Genomic DNA, 18,304 nt, shown 5'->3' on the forward strand with positions numbered 1-18,304 from the left:
CACATATTTCTTGGTCAGCTATAGAAATTTTGAGTTAAATGTTAATTTGCTGTTAGTTTCTAGCAAGTGTTTGGCAGAAGGAAAGAAAAAAATACGGTTATGACACTTGAATCTGTACACACCACTGTGCACGACCATAGCAACTAGAGCACTAGGATACATTTTACAGTTGTCAAGTGCAGTATGAAAATTATGTGATAATTAAGACAGCACCCTTCCTGTCTCAGCAAATGTTTGTAACATCAGTAGACCAAAATAAATGGCTAGCAGTTGGATTTACGAAGTAGTCAAGCCCAAATAATTTATATATTTTTTTTATCTGACTACTCATTTGAAATAGTAATAAAATAATTTTTTTTTAAGTAGTCGGATATGTAATAATATAAAATATCATATGTGTGTAGTGAAGCATCATGGCATTCAGTTCGAGAACCTCTAATTTAAGAAATGCTATTATGTAGAGTGGCTTTGTTTCCAAACAGGATATGAATAAAATATGCTGTCAAGAATGCATTAAAAAATTTATTGAGTAGCTGTACATATATTGTCTTGTCTATGCATGTGTGTTATGAGGATTGGGTTTCTGAAATAAAACAGTTTTGGATCTTTGATAGTATAGAAGCATGTTTCAATGTAATTGTTTACTTTTTGATTAGTGATGGATCTCTTTGTATTCTTGTCTGGAAGTGTTAAGAGAAGAAATATGTAACACAATTATATCCCGAAGTTCTTCCATCTATAGTAGTAAATTGATATAATTAAATCATTTTGTAAATATATCATTATAGAAAAATAATGACCGGGTAGCTTTGTTGGTAGAGCAACTGACTATAGACTTGGAAGATCCAGAGTTCAGTCCCAGGTGGTGACTGGATTTTTGTCATTGCCAAAACTTTCAGAATGGCCCTAAGGTCTACTCAACCTCCTGTCATATTGAGTATCGGGTCTTTACTGGGGTAAAGGGCGGTCAGAGCATCATGCCAATCACACCACTTCTCACTAGTGCCAAGGTCATTGAAACATGAAGCTCCTCTCTATATACCCCGATATGCCTTCATGGCTTATAAAAGAGACACTTTTATCATTTTAGAAGAATAAATAATGCATATTAATGGAGACATTGCATCATATTTCATTTTTGCAAATTGTGTCTTGCAATTTTTTTTTAATATATCACAAGTTAAAGATTGTATCGTCTTAGTATTCTCCTTTACATATCTTCAGATACGTGGAAAAATATATTATGTCTTCTATTATTTATTCCCACAGATATTACTGCAATAGGAAATCTGTTTACACAGATTTAATTTCGAATCTCAATTGTGCTGCTTTAAACAAAATAAAGTTTCATTGCATTACATTATATGCTTGATGCTTTCATTAAACAAGATAGCTTATATTATGGGAATTATGTTATTGTATAATTATAATTATTAATGTAATAAGTTACGGTTTGTTTTGTAATATTTAAAGATATCAATTATACCAGTTTCATAAAAATTTTAAGATCTTGAAGTTGACGTTATTTATCATTTCATTTCCTTTATGTTGCTTGGTTACTAAACCCAGCATGTTGGAGTTCTTCCATTGACCATGACTGTGCTAGTCAAGTTGTGTGAAGAATATAATTTCTGAGTAGGGTACATTTGGAAGGTGGGCTTCAATAATTGTGTCATCAGACTAATAGTGAGGCTGATAAGAAAAAAGCAGAGATTTTCGTCACATACTTGCCATTTTATTTTGTCTGTATAGAACGTCATTTTTAGAAAATCTTTCTTATAATAATATATTAGTATATTAAAAGTGGGACAGTAAGCTTGTGCTCTTGAACTTTGTTGTAAAAATCGGTAGAATGTACTTAGGTGAGCGTTCTTCAATCTGTGTTAATATGAAATCAGTAGATCATAAACTCCATTTGGTTATTTTGATGATCTTTCTACAAAATAGCATATGTGTTTAGCCAAATCATTGGATTATATTCTTGGACTTCCCTCACTCTCTCCACCAATTTAGTAGGATTGTGATGTCCAAGTTTCTTGTCTTAGGACTTCGAGAAAGTTGTGCTCTCAAATTTCAAAATAAACTATTTTCATAATTTCTTCCAATGGTCATCCTGCAATATGCTATTTTGAGTCATTCATTCAATCCTGTAAAGGATTATTCTAAAATAGAATTAAATGTTGAAATAATTTCGTTCTTTTGTGGCTACAATATTACAAAGAACTTGTGTTACAGTCTGAGTTCAGAATATATTTCATATAGCAGGCCATCTCTGACCATCTAAATATTCGTATTTATACAGTTGCTGTTTATATATTATTAGGTATAGTTTTCAAGTTTGAGTTCTACCAGTCATCAGATGATACAGACATGGAGCTTTAGAGAATCGAGAAGATTGAAAGTTGTTTTAAAATGAAATAAACGTGAAGTGATACAGTGTTAAAAGTTGTGTAATCAAGATGTACAAGATGTAGAAATAAACGTGTACTAAGTAACACTAACACTAATAAAAATCTATAATCATAGGTTCACATAGGTGATTAAAGCAAGTGGGAAGGGCTTCAGAAAGAAATGGTTATGATTTATTTAATGTGGCTATTACATAAGATATTTAGAGAATTGGAATAAAATCACGTACTGTACGAAATTAAGAAAATTTATCATTAAATTGTTACCAGTAACTTGAAAAATTCGGTCTCTCCTCACAATTCAGATTATGGCATTTTTGTGGGGTGATGGAATGATATGAATCTGAAAGAATAGCCGTTGGCTATTGAAGACATTTATCGAAAGGAAGGAGAGATAGCTTGGTATCTCTCAGCACATTAAGAATATGGAATTAACCCTGAATAAAAAAATGTATAAAATAAACAAATATAGGGTACCTTGCACTTACTCTTAAACCCATTCGTTTCTAAATATGAGATACATAATGTAGATAGCAATTTTATAAGCCTCCTGCCTTTATTATGTATATACAGATACAAAACTCATACTTCTAAACAGTGCCTCAGAATATTATCTACAGATATCACTGATGCTTGTTTGAAGTTACAGATACCGTAGTTACTTTATAGCAATACTAACTAGGGATGAGTTGATTTAGGAAATAATACTTCAGAAAATAATACGTACAATTTTGACAGCAAATTGTGTTGCTACAAAATAAATATTATATTAAGGGATATTGATTTTACACCATATTTCTAAATTGACTATCACGTTTGAATTTTTTATAATTGAATTCTGTCAACATTCATGCATATTTAAATATGGCCCTTTGGCCAGTCTAAAATAATTATTTGCCACTAATCACATGTTAATCCATATTTTGTTAGACAGGCTGCCTAGTGGTGAATGATAGAATGATGGATTGAATGACCTGGGAAATGGGAGAATTCCAAGAAAACCTGTCCCATTTCAACTTTGTCTACCACAATTTCCACATGGATCGACTGGGAATTGAATCAGGAACTGAGAGATGGATTGCCTATCCTAGCAACAAGGAAGGAATGGAGTTGAACAGATGTAATGCAGTGGGATGGTGGGCTGTAAGAAATTAAATCATCTCATTCTGGACTCTTTCTTCAGAGCTATAATGAAATGTTATTACCTTTAAGTTGAATAAAATTAAGTTACCCTATTCCAAACATTTATCTAAAATGAGAATCTCTGCAAATTATAATTTTCATTGACAGTTTTGTTTGAAATATGCTATTAAATTGAGTCAAATAAGATAATGACTAAGATTTTCATGAAAAGATTACTTCACTTTGTTGACGAGTACTTTCGTTGCATTCCCCTTTGTTCCTGAGGAATTTATTGTTAATATGCTTAATGTAATAGATCTGTTAGTAAGTCGAGGTATCTCTGTGTTGAAGTAAAGAAACATGTTTATTTTCTCCATAAGTACATTCAAATGACTGTACATCTTTAGCTTGAATTATATTGATTTATATGAGGTGTTCAGGATATTAGGAATGAACTTACAATTAAGATTTTTTGTCGAGTTTGTCATATGTCATATGTCAAATTAAATTGCAGCTCTTTCATGAAGTTTTTAAAATCACATATGGAAATTTTCAATTTGACTTTAATCTCCAACTCGCATTATATAAACTGCTGAATTGTATTATAACAGTAATAGAATGTAGTGTTTAAGTACGTGTTTTGGCCATTTATGGAGCATGTATATCTGTTTTTTGCATAAGGATGTCTGTCTCCTCGCCACTGAGGTGCACAGATGGCAGGGACATAGTTTTCCCATATTGTTTGATTTTGGCACTAGGAGGAGTTAATTTGTTCAGCAACATGCTCTGGCCACCTTCTACCCTGGAGAAAGATGTGATACTCTTTCATAAGGTCATGCAGTCCAATGTCTGTCACTCAACCAGGCCGACTCGTGGTATCTGCTCAATGGTTCATTGAACCCCCTATAATTTTCGTTTTAAAAAATCTTATTCTTTTTCACTTGTAAAAACCGTGAATATATGTTTTAGTGTTAATCTGCATGCCAAAATTTGGTTGAGTTGTGTTCATATCAATGTGCAAATTACTTGCTGAGTATAAATTGCTACAAGTAGGATCGAACACCCTGCCGACTGGTTTCAGTGAAGGAGCGGTGAGAAAAGTGGTTCTTATACATATACAGTGAAGTCACTACAACATACTTGTAGTGATAGACGGATAGAGGCGGGAGTGGAAGTTCCTACTGAGCTGCAGTGCTACTCTCACTCTCGTCTCTTTCTACGCAATCCTTCTCTCTATTTCACATCCCTATGGGTAGGAATGTGATTTTGCGTTGATTATTTTATCATGATTTCGATTAATATTTCGTGGAAATATGAAAGTTTGGGCTAATATTTCATGAAAATATGAGTTAGGATATGTCATACAAAATTATTATGTACAGTAACATATACAAATCCAGTTGGTATTTTTAAATGTTACAAATTTCCTGGTACTTTCAATATTATGAATATTAAATTACATAAATCAAACATCGTAACTACAGAGGCTATTTTGTTGAAATCATTTTATTTAGCGACATTTCGCGGTTAAATGTCATTTGTTTTTTAGAAGTACCTTCATGAGATGGGTTTTTTTTTTAATACAATTAATTTTTCAAGTATTTTGCATACAGTGTTTCGTTAATACCAAAAAATCATACCTCTGTCTATGGCCTATACATTCCACATTCAAAAATTGCAGTTGTGCTGTGTATTTAAGGGAAGTTTAATAATGCATATTATGTATTAATTTTTCCAAATTATTTGAACCTCCAAGAAAGTTGGTCACGAGCTGCCAATGCACTCAACTGAAGAAAACAACTTATCTTCAGCATAACAGTACATTAAGAGCAATAATTGAAGATTTGTTCATTGATATATCTTCATTGTAATAGGCATGTAATGTCCTACAAAGAGAAGAGGTTATGAAGGCCAAAGAAAGTGGGGAGGTGGAACCTCATAACTTTCCACTTGAAGTTGATTAATCATTAACATGTCCACTGCTGTGGAGTAATGGTCAGCACGTCTGGCTATGAAACGTGCGGGCCTAGGTTAAAATCCTGGTTGGGACAAATTACCTGGTTGGGGTTTTTTCCGGAGTTTTCCCTCAACCAATTGAAACAGAATTGTTCGGTAACTTTAGGTGTTGGACCTCAGACTCATTTCTCCATCATTAATTCACATATCATCATTATCATCCATACAATAGCCCGGGTTAAGTTCACGCTGCAGTGTGCTGTACTTGTACAAGAGCGCAGCCATTCAGCTACCTAATCATTCACAAGAATAGTAGTGGTAAACACAATAAGCCTCAGGCTGCAGTGTAAGCCTTCGTGTCCCTCCTCCATACAAGAGAGAAAAAAAATCATTAATATGCTCTAACTACTGTGCTTCTGCAATAGAGTATCATCCATTTAATAGGAAGCTTAGCAGATCCCAGATTCGTTCTAGAATCTATGAACAATGAGGAAAAACCTATTTTCATACATTCCTCAGTCTGCATCTTCTCTGTCAGTGGCTGAACATTTTTACCAACTAAGTTACTTCAACTTCTATTAACGCCATAAAAATTTTTCGAAAGTGCTTTTCCTGTTACTTTTTCATTAAAGAAAAGGTGAATGGGAAGTTTATGTACATTTTGAAGACTTAAGATTTCACCCATGTATCTGGCGTGAAGGCGGGTGAGGGAGTGAGAATTGGAGAGTTCATGGTGTTATAACCGTAATGCTATAAGGATGTAAATGGTTAGCATTATATTTAGGTTGCATTTACTTCTCGGAAAGCACTGCAGTAGGAATACTATTAAAAATTGATTGACTCATATGTATCTTGCCTTGTGTGTAAGTAGTCAGAAGCTGAAGTATTGGTATTAGCAAATTAATTTCTTTGCGTTAGTTTTATCATATAAATGCCATCTCATAATGTAACATTATATGAGAAATTTTAATGATTGTATTAGGTTAAATTGTCCCGCGCCGTGGCGTCGCGGTCTAAGGCATCCTGACTAGGACTCACGTTACGGAATGCGCGCTGGTTCGAGTCCTCATGGGGGAAGAAATTTTCTCATGAAATTTCGGCCAGTGTATGGGACCGGTGCCCACCCAGCATCGTGATGCACTTGGGGAGCTACGCTAGGTAGCGAAATCCGGTTGCGAATACCAGCTATAACGGCTGGGGGGATCATCGTGCTAACCACACGATACCTCCATTCTGGTTGGATGATCGTCCACCTCTGCTTCAGCATGTGGGTGTGAGGCCAGCAGCCGGCTAGTCGGTCTAGGCCCTTCATGGGCTGTAGCGCCACGGATTATTATATTAGGTTAAATTGAATGATTTAGAGTACACTGGAAGTCAGTAGGAAAGAATTTAATTTAATTTTCCTTTGAAATTGAATTAAAATCTCTTTATTTCTTATACATAAGTATCTTCTGAAAAACACTTCATGTTTACTGTTTGTTGTATAAGGATGACTTCTATTTTTTATTTATTTATTTATTTATTTATTTGGAGGAGATGAGAGAGTGGGGTCAGAGACATTTTGTTCCTACTGTTGATTGTACGTCAGTTACAGCTTCTAAACTTTTATTTGGTGTTTTTTTTTTTAATGAGAACAGGTAGAGAAAGATAACTTTGTATTTAGTTAATTTATCTCATGCTCAAATGTTTGTAATTTTAAACCAATTAAATACAAGTTATATGTGCCAAACCCTCTGGGAAATGGATAGATGACCTACAAACAAGCAAAAATATTCATATAAATACATAATCAATTTCACTTTGTTCTTAATTTCAGGTATTTTTTATTTCGTGTGATTTAGTTCCTACATAGTGGATTATGTTTGTTGAATCAGTCGGCCTTATAAAAAAAAAAAAAAGAGTATCTACTAATTATTGCCACCTGGCAACTGAAAACAAGGGATAGTGGACATTTAAAAGCAGTTGTGTAGTTTTATTTTTTATTTTAGTAGGTTATTTTACAACGCTTTATCAACATCTTAGGTTATTTAGCGTCTGAATGAGATGAAGGTGATAATGCCGGTGAAATGAGTCCGGGATCCAGCACCGAAAGTTACCCAGCATTTGCTCATATTGGGTTGAAGGAAAACCCTGGAGAAAACCTCAACCAGGTAACTTGCCCCGACCGGGGCCAGACGCTCTAACCGACAGTTGTGTAGTGAACACCTATTGAGAGCAATGAAATTCCTTGCCAGGATGCTGAAGGATGTCAGCAGATACAACAGACGAGAGAATAAGACAGTCCATGATATGGTGCTTTGAAGCCTACATAAGAAACTCATGGTGGCAATTTTGAGCACTGTCTGTAGACCAATAACGCATGGACTTTGTAAACAAATAAAATTGTAATAAGCAAACATGTATGAACTAAAAAGTGCCTATAATTAAAAAAACAAAGTGAAATTGACTATTTTTACATGAATTTTATTGCTTGTTTTTAGGTCCTCTATCCATTCCTCAAGGGTTTTTTACATGTTGGTTTACATCCTGTATTGTAGAGATTAGTTTCTCTTTTCTCATGCCCCCTCCTGTCTGCTTGTGTGTAAATCACAATTCATTTAATCACCTTTAGGATCCCTTACTGTGGACCATAATGTTTCTTTATGGCGCAGTAATGCTTTAAATTCGTATTTTAATAGCTTCAGTTTCTGTATTTGTACTTTATAGGAAATGAAAACATATAACTTGCCTTGTTTAAAAATCTTTCTCACCTTCCACTCCCTCATCTAGTTTTCCTGTTTATAAACGTGCCAATAAACTGAATTTCTTTTTTGTCAGAACCGTGTTGTTTAATGAAATTCTAAACATGGAGTAAATATTGTGATATAATAGACTCTTGCTAATCCAGCCACTTCTTGCACAGAGGAGTGCCGAATTAGCGAGAGTTCTTAAAAATGTTATTAAATTTAATGCTATGTGCTATGCCAACCATTCCATCTGTCAAAACTAGAATGTTTCACACATCACCACGTATATACGTATTATATACTACTCAGTTCAAAAAGTTTCTGGAATATATATTTTTTTTTTCGGTGAAATGAATAATGTTATGTGGTATATTTTTGTTGCTGGTGTTGGCATCAGTATCTTGACGTCACTTCCGTAGAAGTTTCATGATCATTGTTGTTGTTGTTGTTGTTTGTGTGATATTCGTTCGTCACATTATTAAAGATGACCAGCACTCTGGTCGACCTTCAGAAAAACGTTTATGCCAGGCATAGATCTGCGTTTTTTTCATTGCTGCTTCACCATAAGCTGCTTCAAGCATTCTTAATGTCTCTGAAAGAGGTGTGGGGTGGGGGGGGGGGGAACACACAAAATTTTATATTTGCGCATTGCTCTGTATCTCATATTCTGAAATGTGACAAACGAATATCACATAAACAACAACAGCTAGTTGCCACACAACAACAACAATGACTATAATTAATAACTTTTACGGAAGTGACATCATGAATGATGCCAATACCAGAAACAGAAATATGCCACATAACGTTATTCATTTCAGCAAAAAAAATATATTCCGGAAACTTTTTGAACTGAGTATGTAAGTAATACAGTATAATACACGACACCAGTGCAAATTTACCAGAAAACTATTACATAGAAGTGATAGGAAGTTTAGTGTATTCCATTGTACGTTATTTTGAAAGTCTGTTTGATGCATTCTTCTTCTAAATTAGGGTGTAGAATACTACAAGTACTGTACCACTTAAGGCACAAATGGCCCATTGTGCACGCCATAAACTGGAAATCAACCCAGAAGACCACATTGTGATACTAGAATTGCGATGCTACTGAGTTTAATTTCCTGAAATTCCTCGGTAGAAGACACATATTTCCCGAGATAATGATGCCAAATTTGGCTTACACCTGGGCAATCCAACAAAATGTGAGGTGATGACTCAGACTCCATCCCACATTTCCTACAAATTGGATCGTCACTAAGGCCCAATATATGTAGATGCTTATTCAGATGGTAGTATCCAGTTACCCAGTCTTAAAATTCTCCTTTCCAAAGCCAGTAATTGTTTAGTTGGGTCAGGTTTTGGTTCTTCAATAAGGAGTTTAGCCTATGTCATGACTGGTGTAGATCTCCAGGCTCTTAGTAAATCCATCAGGTTCTCCTTTAGAGCCTGTTTGATTATACACTTACAGATGCCAACACAAGGTTCCAGGCCATAGCATTAGATGATTGTTGCATGCTTGATCAGTAGGTCGGCTTGTTCATTGCCGTACACTCCACTGTGTCCTGGGACCCAAGTGAATTGTACTTTATTTCTTCTGTATAAAGTTTCCAGGGTAGTTCTGCATTCTTCTGGAGTCGACTCGACACACTTAGCATACCCAGTGCAGCCTGATTAGCGGCACAAATATAGATGTTCATGCATTGGCATGACCTATTTAGCTTTTCCTGAGCACAAGCTAATATTGCAAACTTTAGCTTGGAAAACCGTGGTATAATGACCAAAGGGGGTAGATATTCTAGGTCTGGGTCTTAGGTGGGAATTGGTTAAGATAATCTTTCTCCTATTCGTCTCTGTCAGGAATAATACAAACAGGAGTATCTACATATTGAGCTGGAATCATCCTCTCTCATACCAGCATTGAGATTGATATTCATTTGCCATTTTCCAAATATGCGTGTGATAAGTGAACCATTCCTTCCTATCCACTGACCAAGGCCATGGAGTCGAGAGGCAGCTAACGTGGCTGCATTTTGGATTGCGAGATCCAGAGGAGGCAAACACAGCAGGACCTTGAGCCCTGGTCAGTGAAGTCCTCATTGCTCCTGTAGTATCTAAAGAGACGTAAGACATTGTACTCAATCCAACAAGGTTCTTCCTTGGGAACCATACCACTGCTGGGTACATTGTGGAGTCTATCAATAGTCGATCTATTTCTCCTAGATATTTAAGTGATTTTGTTTAATGCTAGGTCTTTAGCAAATAAGGAAACTCGTGGCATATTTCTAAGTTTTCTTTCCTTCATGAACAAAACCATTTCCTTCTGAAGCTGAAATAGCATTCTGACATGACGTCCAAGAGTTAATATAACTAGATGATGAGCAATGGCCTGAGTGTAAAACTCCGCCCTATTAAATATCATCTATAAACAGACACCATAGTAAGGGTGATAGGATGATCCCCTGACGGCACCCTCTAGTGACAGACATAGTTATTATGCTGTCATAAGACATGCATTAACAATTTGCTGAGAGAGTAAAATCTTTTTCCACCTATTTAAGGTGTTTTCAATACCTCTTCTCTTTATTGCTTGATGTATGGTGTCAGGAGGATGTACTATCAAATGCTCCTTCGATGTTCAGGAGAACCTCCAAAGCATTTTGGCCCTAGTTAACCACTCCTTCAGTCCTTGAAACAAGGTTATGAAGGCAGTGTCATTGGATTTCCCAGGTTGGAAGGCATATCGTGTATGATTGAGTGGATACTCTTTCAAGGCACTTGTATTTCTGTCAACCAATTTTTCCACTAACTTTAACATAAAAGATGATAGGCTAATCAGTGAGTAAGTTTTAGCTTGAGTAAAGTCACTTTTCCTTGCCTCTTGTATGAGTAGAACCTTCACATTCCTCCAGGATTTCTGCAATGCAGGATCTAAATGTTCTTAAAATCGGTGATGGTAATATCCTGCCCTTGTAGAAGGGTGAAAAGCTATGAATAGGTCATTTACTCTCCCCCCCCCCCCCCCATAGGATGCAACTTTAGAAGCTGTTTTAAAATCCACATGTTGTGGTCCTCTATTTCTGATATATCTTGCTGAATATCATGACTGGAGAAATGCTCTATTATCAGATGCTCGAGCATCTCTTCTGGTGTGTGGTGGTAAATTTACCATTTGGAAGAGATATAGGTTCTGTCTAACAGACGGATCCTTGGAAGGGACTTTTGAAAGGCTTGCTGAAGGAGCCAGTGCTTTGATCTCGTAATAGTTCTTCCAAGCTTCCTTCTTTGACTTTCTAAACTTATACTTAAAATCCTTTTTGTCAGTCTTATAAGCCTTCCAGTCGGAATGAAGATTAGTTTGTTGAATAGCCTTCTTAACGAGCCTCTGTGTTTCTTCAAATTGTTGATCCACAGAGTATTTTAAAGTCGCTGTTCCTCTGACGAAGAGAAGAGCTTTTCTCATAAACTTGAATGATACTGGTAGTTACTGTAGGGTCTGTACAGATGCCTGTAACTCCATTTCATTAAAATAGTTGGAAGTTGGAAAAATGGCTATACTGCTCCTTAGTTACTCTTGAAAGAGGTCCGAATTCACAGATCTGGGATTTCGATAGCTTTCATTAAAGATAACATCAAATTTTAGCATAAACAGCATGTGTCGATGATCAGATACTGAATCAGTTAGGGACACATGCCATTCATGAATCTTATCTCCTAAAGCCTGAAAGCAAAGGATAAGATCAATAACTTCTTGTCTTCTGTTTGCAGAGAAGATTCATACCCTGCCTCTATTAACAGTTTTGAGCCCTTGGGTTTGGTGTTTCTGCTCCCCCATATGGTGTGGTGGGAGTTGGCATCACAACCTACTAGCAATACAACTCCTCTTCACAATGTTTTACTACACTTGCAAATAGTTCTGCTGTTGGTTTTTCTAGTCTGTCCTGAAAGTAAACAGAACAAACTATCAGCTTCCTTCGTAGAGGAAATCATTGCAAACTGCCACCACTTCTCTGCTACAAAAGTCAACTATCATGAATGCATTCCCCTTATGTATACCATAGTACGAGGAGCTGGCCAGATGTACAATAATGTATTGCACCACCTGAACTTCCCGTACCTTTAACTTTCCGTTATACACCCAGGGTTCTTGTATTAGGACCACTTTAATATCTAAAAATGAAAGCTTTGACAAGTAGTAACATTAATTTACATGGAATTCACTGATGTATTACAGCTTGGGTTCTCATAAAATGTATAGTTTCATATCTGCAATTCAGGCAATAGCATCCACACTTACCCAAAATAAAGAAAATTAAAAAATACACTCTGTGATTGAGCAAATTCTAAAGCTTGGAAAAAAATTAATTATGGAATGAATTCCAACACCTTGTAATATACAAGGAAATGATAACACCGATATGCTAGCTAAAAAAGACTTGCATTCCATTACGAATCAATAAAGTGAATAATAAAGGAGAAAATGAATGAAAGTTATAAGTTGATGAATGAAAATTGTAAACTTAAGGAACTTTTGGAGAACCCTAATCAGATTTCTGAATTGCCTCATAAAATCGCTGTTGGCATGTTTCGGCTTGTTACTGGACATGATTGTCTGGGCAAACATCTCCATAGAATAGGCATATTTCCAACACCACATTGCCCTCTATGCCCTAACCATGAAGAAATGTACATGGAACATCTGAAGCAGTACTCCAGAATTTTCAAGATATCCCCTCCAAATATTGGGAAGCAAGAAAGAGAATAACTTCACTGTTAACTCTTCAGCATTAAATACATACATAGTTTCATATCAATCATAAGGTATTAAAATCTTCAGAAATACCTCAGTTGATGTAGTTACTTGGAAAAAAAGGCATTGCAGTAGATATAATGCAGTTGTAAGGGGACATACTTAACACTGTGTTATAGCTTACCTGCAGTATATTAGAAGGTGACTTGTAGAGTGACTAAGAGTGACTAATGATAGGATGGGAAATAGATTGCAACATACTGTACTGCAACAAGTCACTTTAAATAGTACATACATGATTTATAAGTGGATTTCGTTTTATTATTTCTAACAATTGTTTATGATGATCATATTTTAATTCTAAGCAGTACAATGTAGAGGGGAGTTTCACTACATTTATCAATAATTTATACGGTGTTATAATATTGCAAACTTTTTCTGACCTTTTGCAGTAGATGTTATTTATCATTCATGCTACACTTAGTGATATCGTATTCTGTTATATAATTTCCTACTTGTCTTTTGTTTATGAAAATGACTTGTATTGGGATCAGAAATTAGCAGAGTAGGTGATCCAGTTGTCTCTCACGTGTGATGATGTGGAAAAAAATCTTATATGCAGAGTATTGCTTTTTGACCTAAATACGTCTATATCATATGATCACTAGAGAAATCCGGGTAATGGAACTGCGTAATGGAATCTGGGAATGAAAAGTTTCGCATGTAACATACCAGTTGTTCAGTGGTTTGCCACACGGTTCATTTTACTTCATTCTGTATATATGAGTAATGTGCTTCATTGTTTCCCTTGAGGTCCATATCACTCCATTTTCTATCGAGTTACGGAATAGGGTGTATTTTTTGTCTTTCAGAATATGATTTTTTAAAACATACTTTAAACTATAATAAGTTTAATTTCAGTGACCATGTTCAGATGCCATTTTGTTGAACTTGCAAACCTTAATTCTCATTAAGATATATTTCCGCTGTTGTCTATAGATTGTTATTGAAGTGATATAAATATGTTTTTTTTATGCAGAATGTACAGTTGCATGTAATTTTTACTTGTGTTGACATTCATAGTGGTTTGCCATTCATATTATCGACTTTACTGTTTTTTTTTTACCAGAAAATAGTTTCCTTGCCATTTAAAGTTATTTTATTCCAACATAAACTACTATTTCGAATTGAGCATATGTGAACAGGATTGAGTGAATATTTTAAGAAACAGTAGTAACAAAATCTTCTAAATTTTGCACTAAATGTAAGGTACTTGAAACAACAATAAATACAACACAGACAGAAAAATATCTTGTGTGATTATACAAATTGCATAGAAATACAGTCTTGTGGACTTGGCCTAGGGACTGAGGACTCTCTTCCCCACAAAAGGAGTTTGCCTTTCACATAAATTATCTCATTAACTTTATATATAATCTTAAAGATTCGAGTTTAAGAAATTAGTTTTGAATACTTAAAACAATCTACTTTTGTTGAATAGCTTTCTGCACTGTAAATCATTTGTCACCAAAGTTTGCAACAGTCGAGATGATCACAAGTTAATAGTACCATTTGTTCTGGAATATAATTTGCTAATATGTAGTTTTAAGAATCAAAATTTTGATGATTGTAATCATTCAGGTCTGTGATATTTCTCTGTCTTTAATATTGTCCATATGATGTAACACAATGATTATCATATCCTATATAATCTTAGGAAATAAAAAGCAGCACTCTCAAATATAATGTAATTTATATTAAATATAGTAAAAACTTTAAACTCAACAGTGTTAAAGTGTTGAAAAGGTAAATATAGCCAACTCTAGTATTGAGTCTAGCTATTTCGAGTTTGTGTTCTCCTTCAGTATGCTGGAGAACAACTCCAAAATGGCCATATGGCAAAATCAAGGTATATTACCTTTTAAACACTTTAAAACTATCGAGTTTAAAAGTTTTATTGTATTCTATATATTAAAAGTATTATAACGTGAATCACAATCAAGAGAAAAATGTAATTTCCTTCTTTTCTTAAATAAGAGCAGCATTAAGTTGCATGTATCACAATAATTAAAAAATGCAGACAGATGAGAATTGTAAGCAAGATGATATTATTTATGTCCTTGCTGTTTAAGGATTCTGAATTTCTTAATTTTTCTCAAAGAAATTTTAGCATATTAATCTATGTAGTGGAACATGATTATAGGCAGTGTAGTATTTAATCAGAACCCAGTGATTTTGAGAGTATGTGAATATACGTTTATACTCAATCATGCGAGAAAAACAGTCATAATATGCTCTAATATTTAGCATCAAGTGCTTATATCGCAGTTCCTTTCTTGGTACTAGCTATTTTGACTTCTTCGTATTAGCTCAGGAAATCTCACAATGATAGCCTTCCAAGTCTTTTAAGTCTTTTCTTATTCTCCCAATCACCATTTAATAATAAGCTCCGAAACAACAAAAATGTTAACAAAACATTTCACAAGTTTTATATCATAAGCTAAATACATTAAGAGTTATTGATGTTTTTATGAACTTGGTTTTAATTTTTTGTATTTTTATGCATTCCAGATGTCAACTGGGTCTCAAATTCAGATGGCACCACAGGCAACTGTCAATTCAGGCCAACCAGTTCATAGTCAGGACTCCAACATGAGTACAGGTATGCATCAGTCAATGTTTCATAAGATATTAGTGATATTTTTATCAAGTTTTTAGACTGATAATTGAAAATGTTGTTGTGTAGGGGGAAAAAAAAATGTGTTCTTTCTGTGCGAATCTGTTTAATATTAAATCACGAATAAAATCTATGTTTAGAAAGTATTTCTTTTCAATGTGAGTTCATGTGTATGTAAACTGTGCTGATTTGCCATAGAAAAGTTACGCTGCTTATAATTAAATAATTCTTACACATGGAATGATTCAGAAACATTGTCGTGTGAATATATATCTGAGCATTTTTTCGTTCTTTTGTAATAACAAAACTTGGCAGAGAATTTATTCCTTTGAAGCTTATATGTTTTGGTCCTGTGGTGAACACGAAAATTTCTGGGATGCTGGAAGAACAATGATGTTCAAAAATTGTGGTGGGAGATATTCGTTTAAGATCTCAAACCTTTCATGTCTTCAAGAATTGACCTTTTGCATCATTCCTCCATTGTTCACTTCTTATTTTTGTTGTGGGCAATTTAAAAAGTACTTTAGCCTATTTTTGGTTGCGTAAAGCTAAGCATTCACTGACGCATGCCACATTCGTTGCAAGAACTGCACAGAATATCATATCCTTTACATTATTTTTAATGCAAGTGCATTCACTGGTCCACACTGCACAAACAGACTCCTGAAGAATGCGACTCCTGTATTCCTCTGCAATACTTTCTTCAGTTTTAATGTGATGGCTTCACTTACGGGTCCTGGTACTTGTTTCTGTAGAAGCGAGTCAATGACACCAATTGCATCTTTCAGTTATAGCGACGAAGATTCCACGTATTCAATATATTTTGAAAGGTCAATGAAATGTGCCTTGAGGAAAGCAAGGGAGCCATAGATGTTGTCACTGTTAAGTACAGATTTTGCCTTAGGGATTGAGGCAACCCCCTTCATGTCGAGACTGTTTTTTCCTCTCTCTCACGCTCTCTCTCTCTCTCTCTCTCGAAATGTATTGATATTTCTCTCAAAATAAAAAAAAAAAAAAAGAAATCAATATATAATGCAGTAAATACAGGATAATGCTTATCAACAATGATTTAGATCTTTTAGGTACTAAGGTCCAATTTAGGTTTTTTTAGATTCAACAGAATTCACAAATACGACTCCTACAATCATGGTTCGGAAAAGTATTGAAGAAATTAGAAGTTCAGAAGCAAGGGGGGGGGGGGGGAAGGTAAAAACCTACAAATCCGGTCCGTAGTGATAAATCTTCATTTTCTGCCAGGATTTGAACCTGGGTCCACTGGATGTGTAGCCAGAAACCATATCTGAGCCACAACAGAGAGCATTAGACTCACTGTTGTTGTATTTGAAAGAGTGCCATTAATTTTGTTGTACGAAAAATCTTAGGTTGCAAAGAAGTAAAAGGCTTTCTGATTTTGAAATCTGCAATCATAAATTTCTATTATTAAAGCACTACACAGGAAAATGAAAAGTAATTATTACATTGTGGTTTGTAGACATATGTTCACATTAAAGTCATGCATAGGCAGATTGAATTTTGTGTAATTAAAAGCAATGCTCATCGGCATGATATATTTGAAATGAATCAACCAATAGTCAATATAATCAGCTATAATCGCTCTTTTAATTTCTTTATTTAACATTTCTTGAGATACTGCTTGTTCTGTATGGTTGTGAAACTTGAACTATTACTTTCAGAGAGGAACAGAGGTTAAGTGTGTTCGAGAATAAGGTGCTTAGGAAAAATTTGGGGCTAAGAGGCTGAAGTTGCAGGAGAAGGAGAAAGTTACACAATGCAGAACTGCATGCATTGTATTCTTCACCTGACATAATTAGGAACATTAAATCCAGACATTTGAGATTGACAGGGCATGTAGAATATATGGGTGAATCCAGAAATGCGTATAGAGTGTTAGTTAGGAGGCCAGAAGGAAAAAGACTTTTGGGGAGGCCGAGACGTGCTCAGGATAGAGACCGATTGTGGGCATATGTGAGGGCAGCAATGACTCTCCAGATTCTCTAAAAAGCCATTTGTAAGTAAGTAAGAGGAGCTTTTAGACATGAAGAAATGGAGTTACGACTATAATAAACCACTGAGGATAATAAGGAAAAGCAAAGTACTTGGTGAAAACCTCCCTCACAGCTACTGCGTAATTAGGAAATGTCACAAGATTTGTTAGAGATGTTTGTGAGAGTTGTGATTAGGTCATCTTACACAAGTTAGTAGTATCCTTTTTGTATTAATTCAATTAAATATATAGTTTTGGTTCAGATTGAATAAATTACTTCATACTTTCCTTACTTTATACTTGTTCTATGGAAGTGAAATAATCTCAACCATAAGTAATACACTAAAAGATAAACTGAAAATAATACAACAAGATCATTTTTTAAATCTTTTCAAGAACATTTAAGACAATTCCAGTGAATGTCATATTGAGTATAACAGAAAACCTGCAGATAAATGACTTCACCAAACACAACATACCTTGCCTGCATAATATATAGAGAAAGAAGAAATAAATAGGATCCTTTCCATTGATACAAAACCAATTGTGCCAGTAACAAAACCACTGGAATATGTTGATGTCAAGGTAAATATCGAAATGAAAAGTAAAGTTAGTAAAAAGAATGATTCTCCTGAAATCTTAAAAATGATACTCATGAAA

The 18,304-nt window shown here is 34.8% G+C and overlaps 1 protein-coding gene across 10 annotated transcripts in view; it reads left to right on the forward strand.

Moving 5' to 3' along the window:
• The window catches only part of Tlk (Tousled-like kinase), a 438,411-nt gene that overhangs the window by 360,363 nt on the left and 59,744 nt on the right, over positions 1 to 18,304 (forward strand). For 6 of the 10 annotated variants that reach the window (XM_069820426.1, XM_069820455.1, XM_069820436.1 and 3 more), the window contains one exon: positions 15,534 to 15,624. In XM_069820426.1, coding sequence (XP_069676527.1) covers positions 15,534 to 15,624 — 91 coding nt within the window. Of the gene's footprint in view, positions 1 to 3,338; positions 3,552 to 15,533; positions 15,625 to 18,304 lie in introns of all 10 variants that reach the window. The other 4 variants (XM_069820464.1, XM_069820471.1, XM_069820506.1 and 1 more) reach the window with 3 other exon arrangements.

The sequence above is a fragment of the Periplaneta americana genome, chromosome 1, assembly GCF_040183065.1.
Source record: "Periplaneta americana isolate PAMFEO1 chromosome 1, P.americana_PAMFEO1_priV1, whole genome shotgun sequence".
Classification (NCBI taxonomy): Eukaryota; Metazoa; Arthropoda; class Insecta; order Blattodea; family Blattidae; genus Periplaneta; species Periplaneta americana.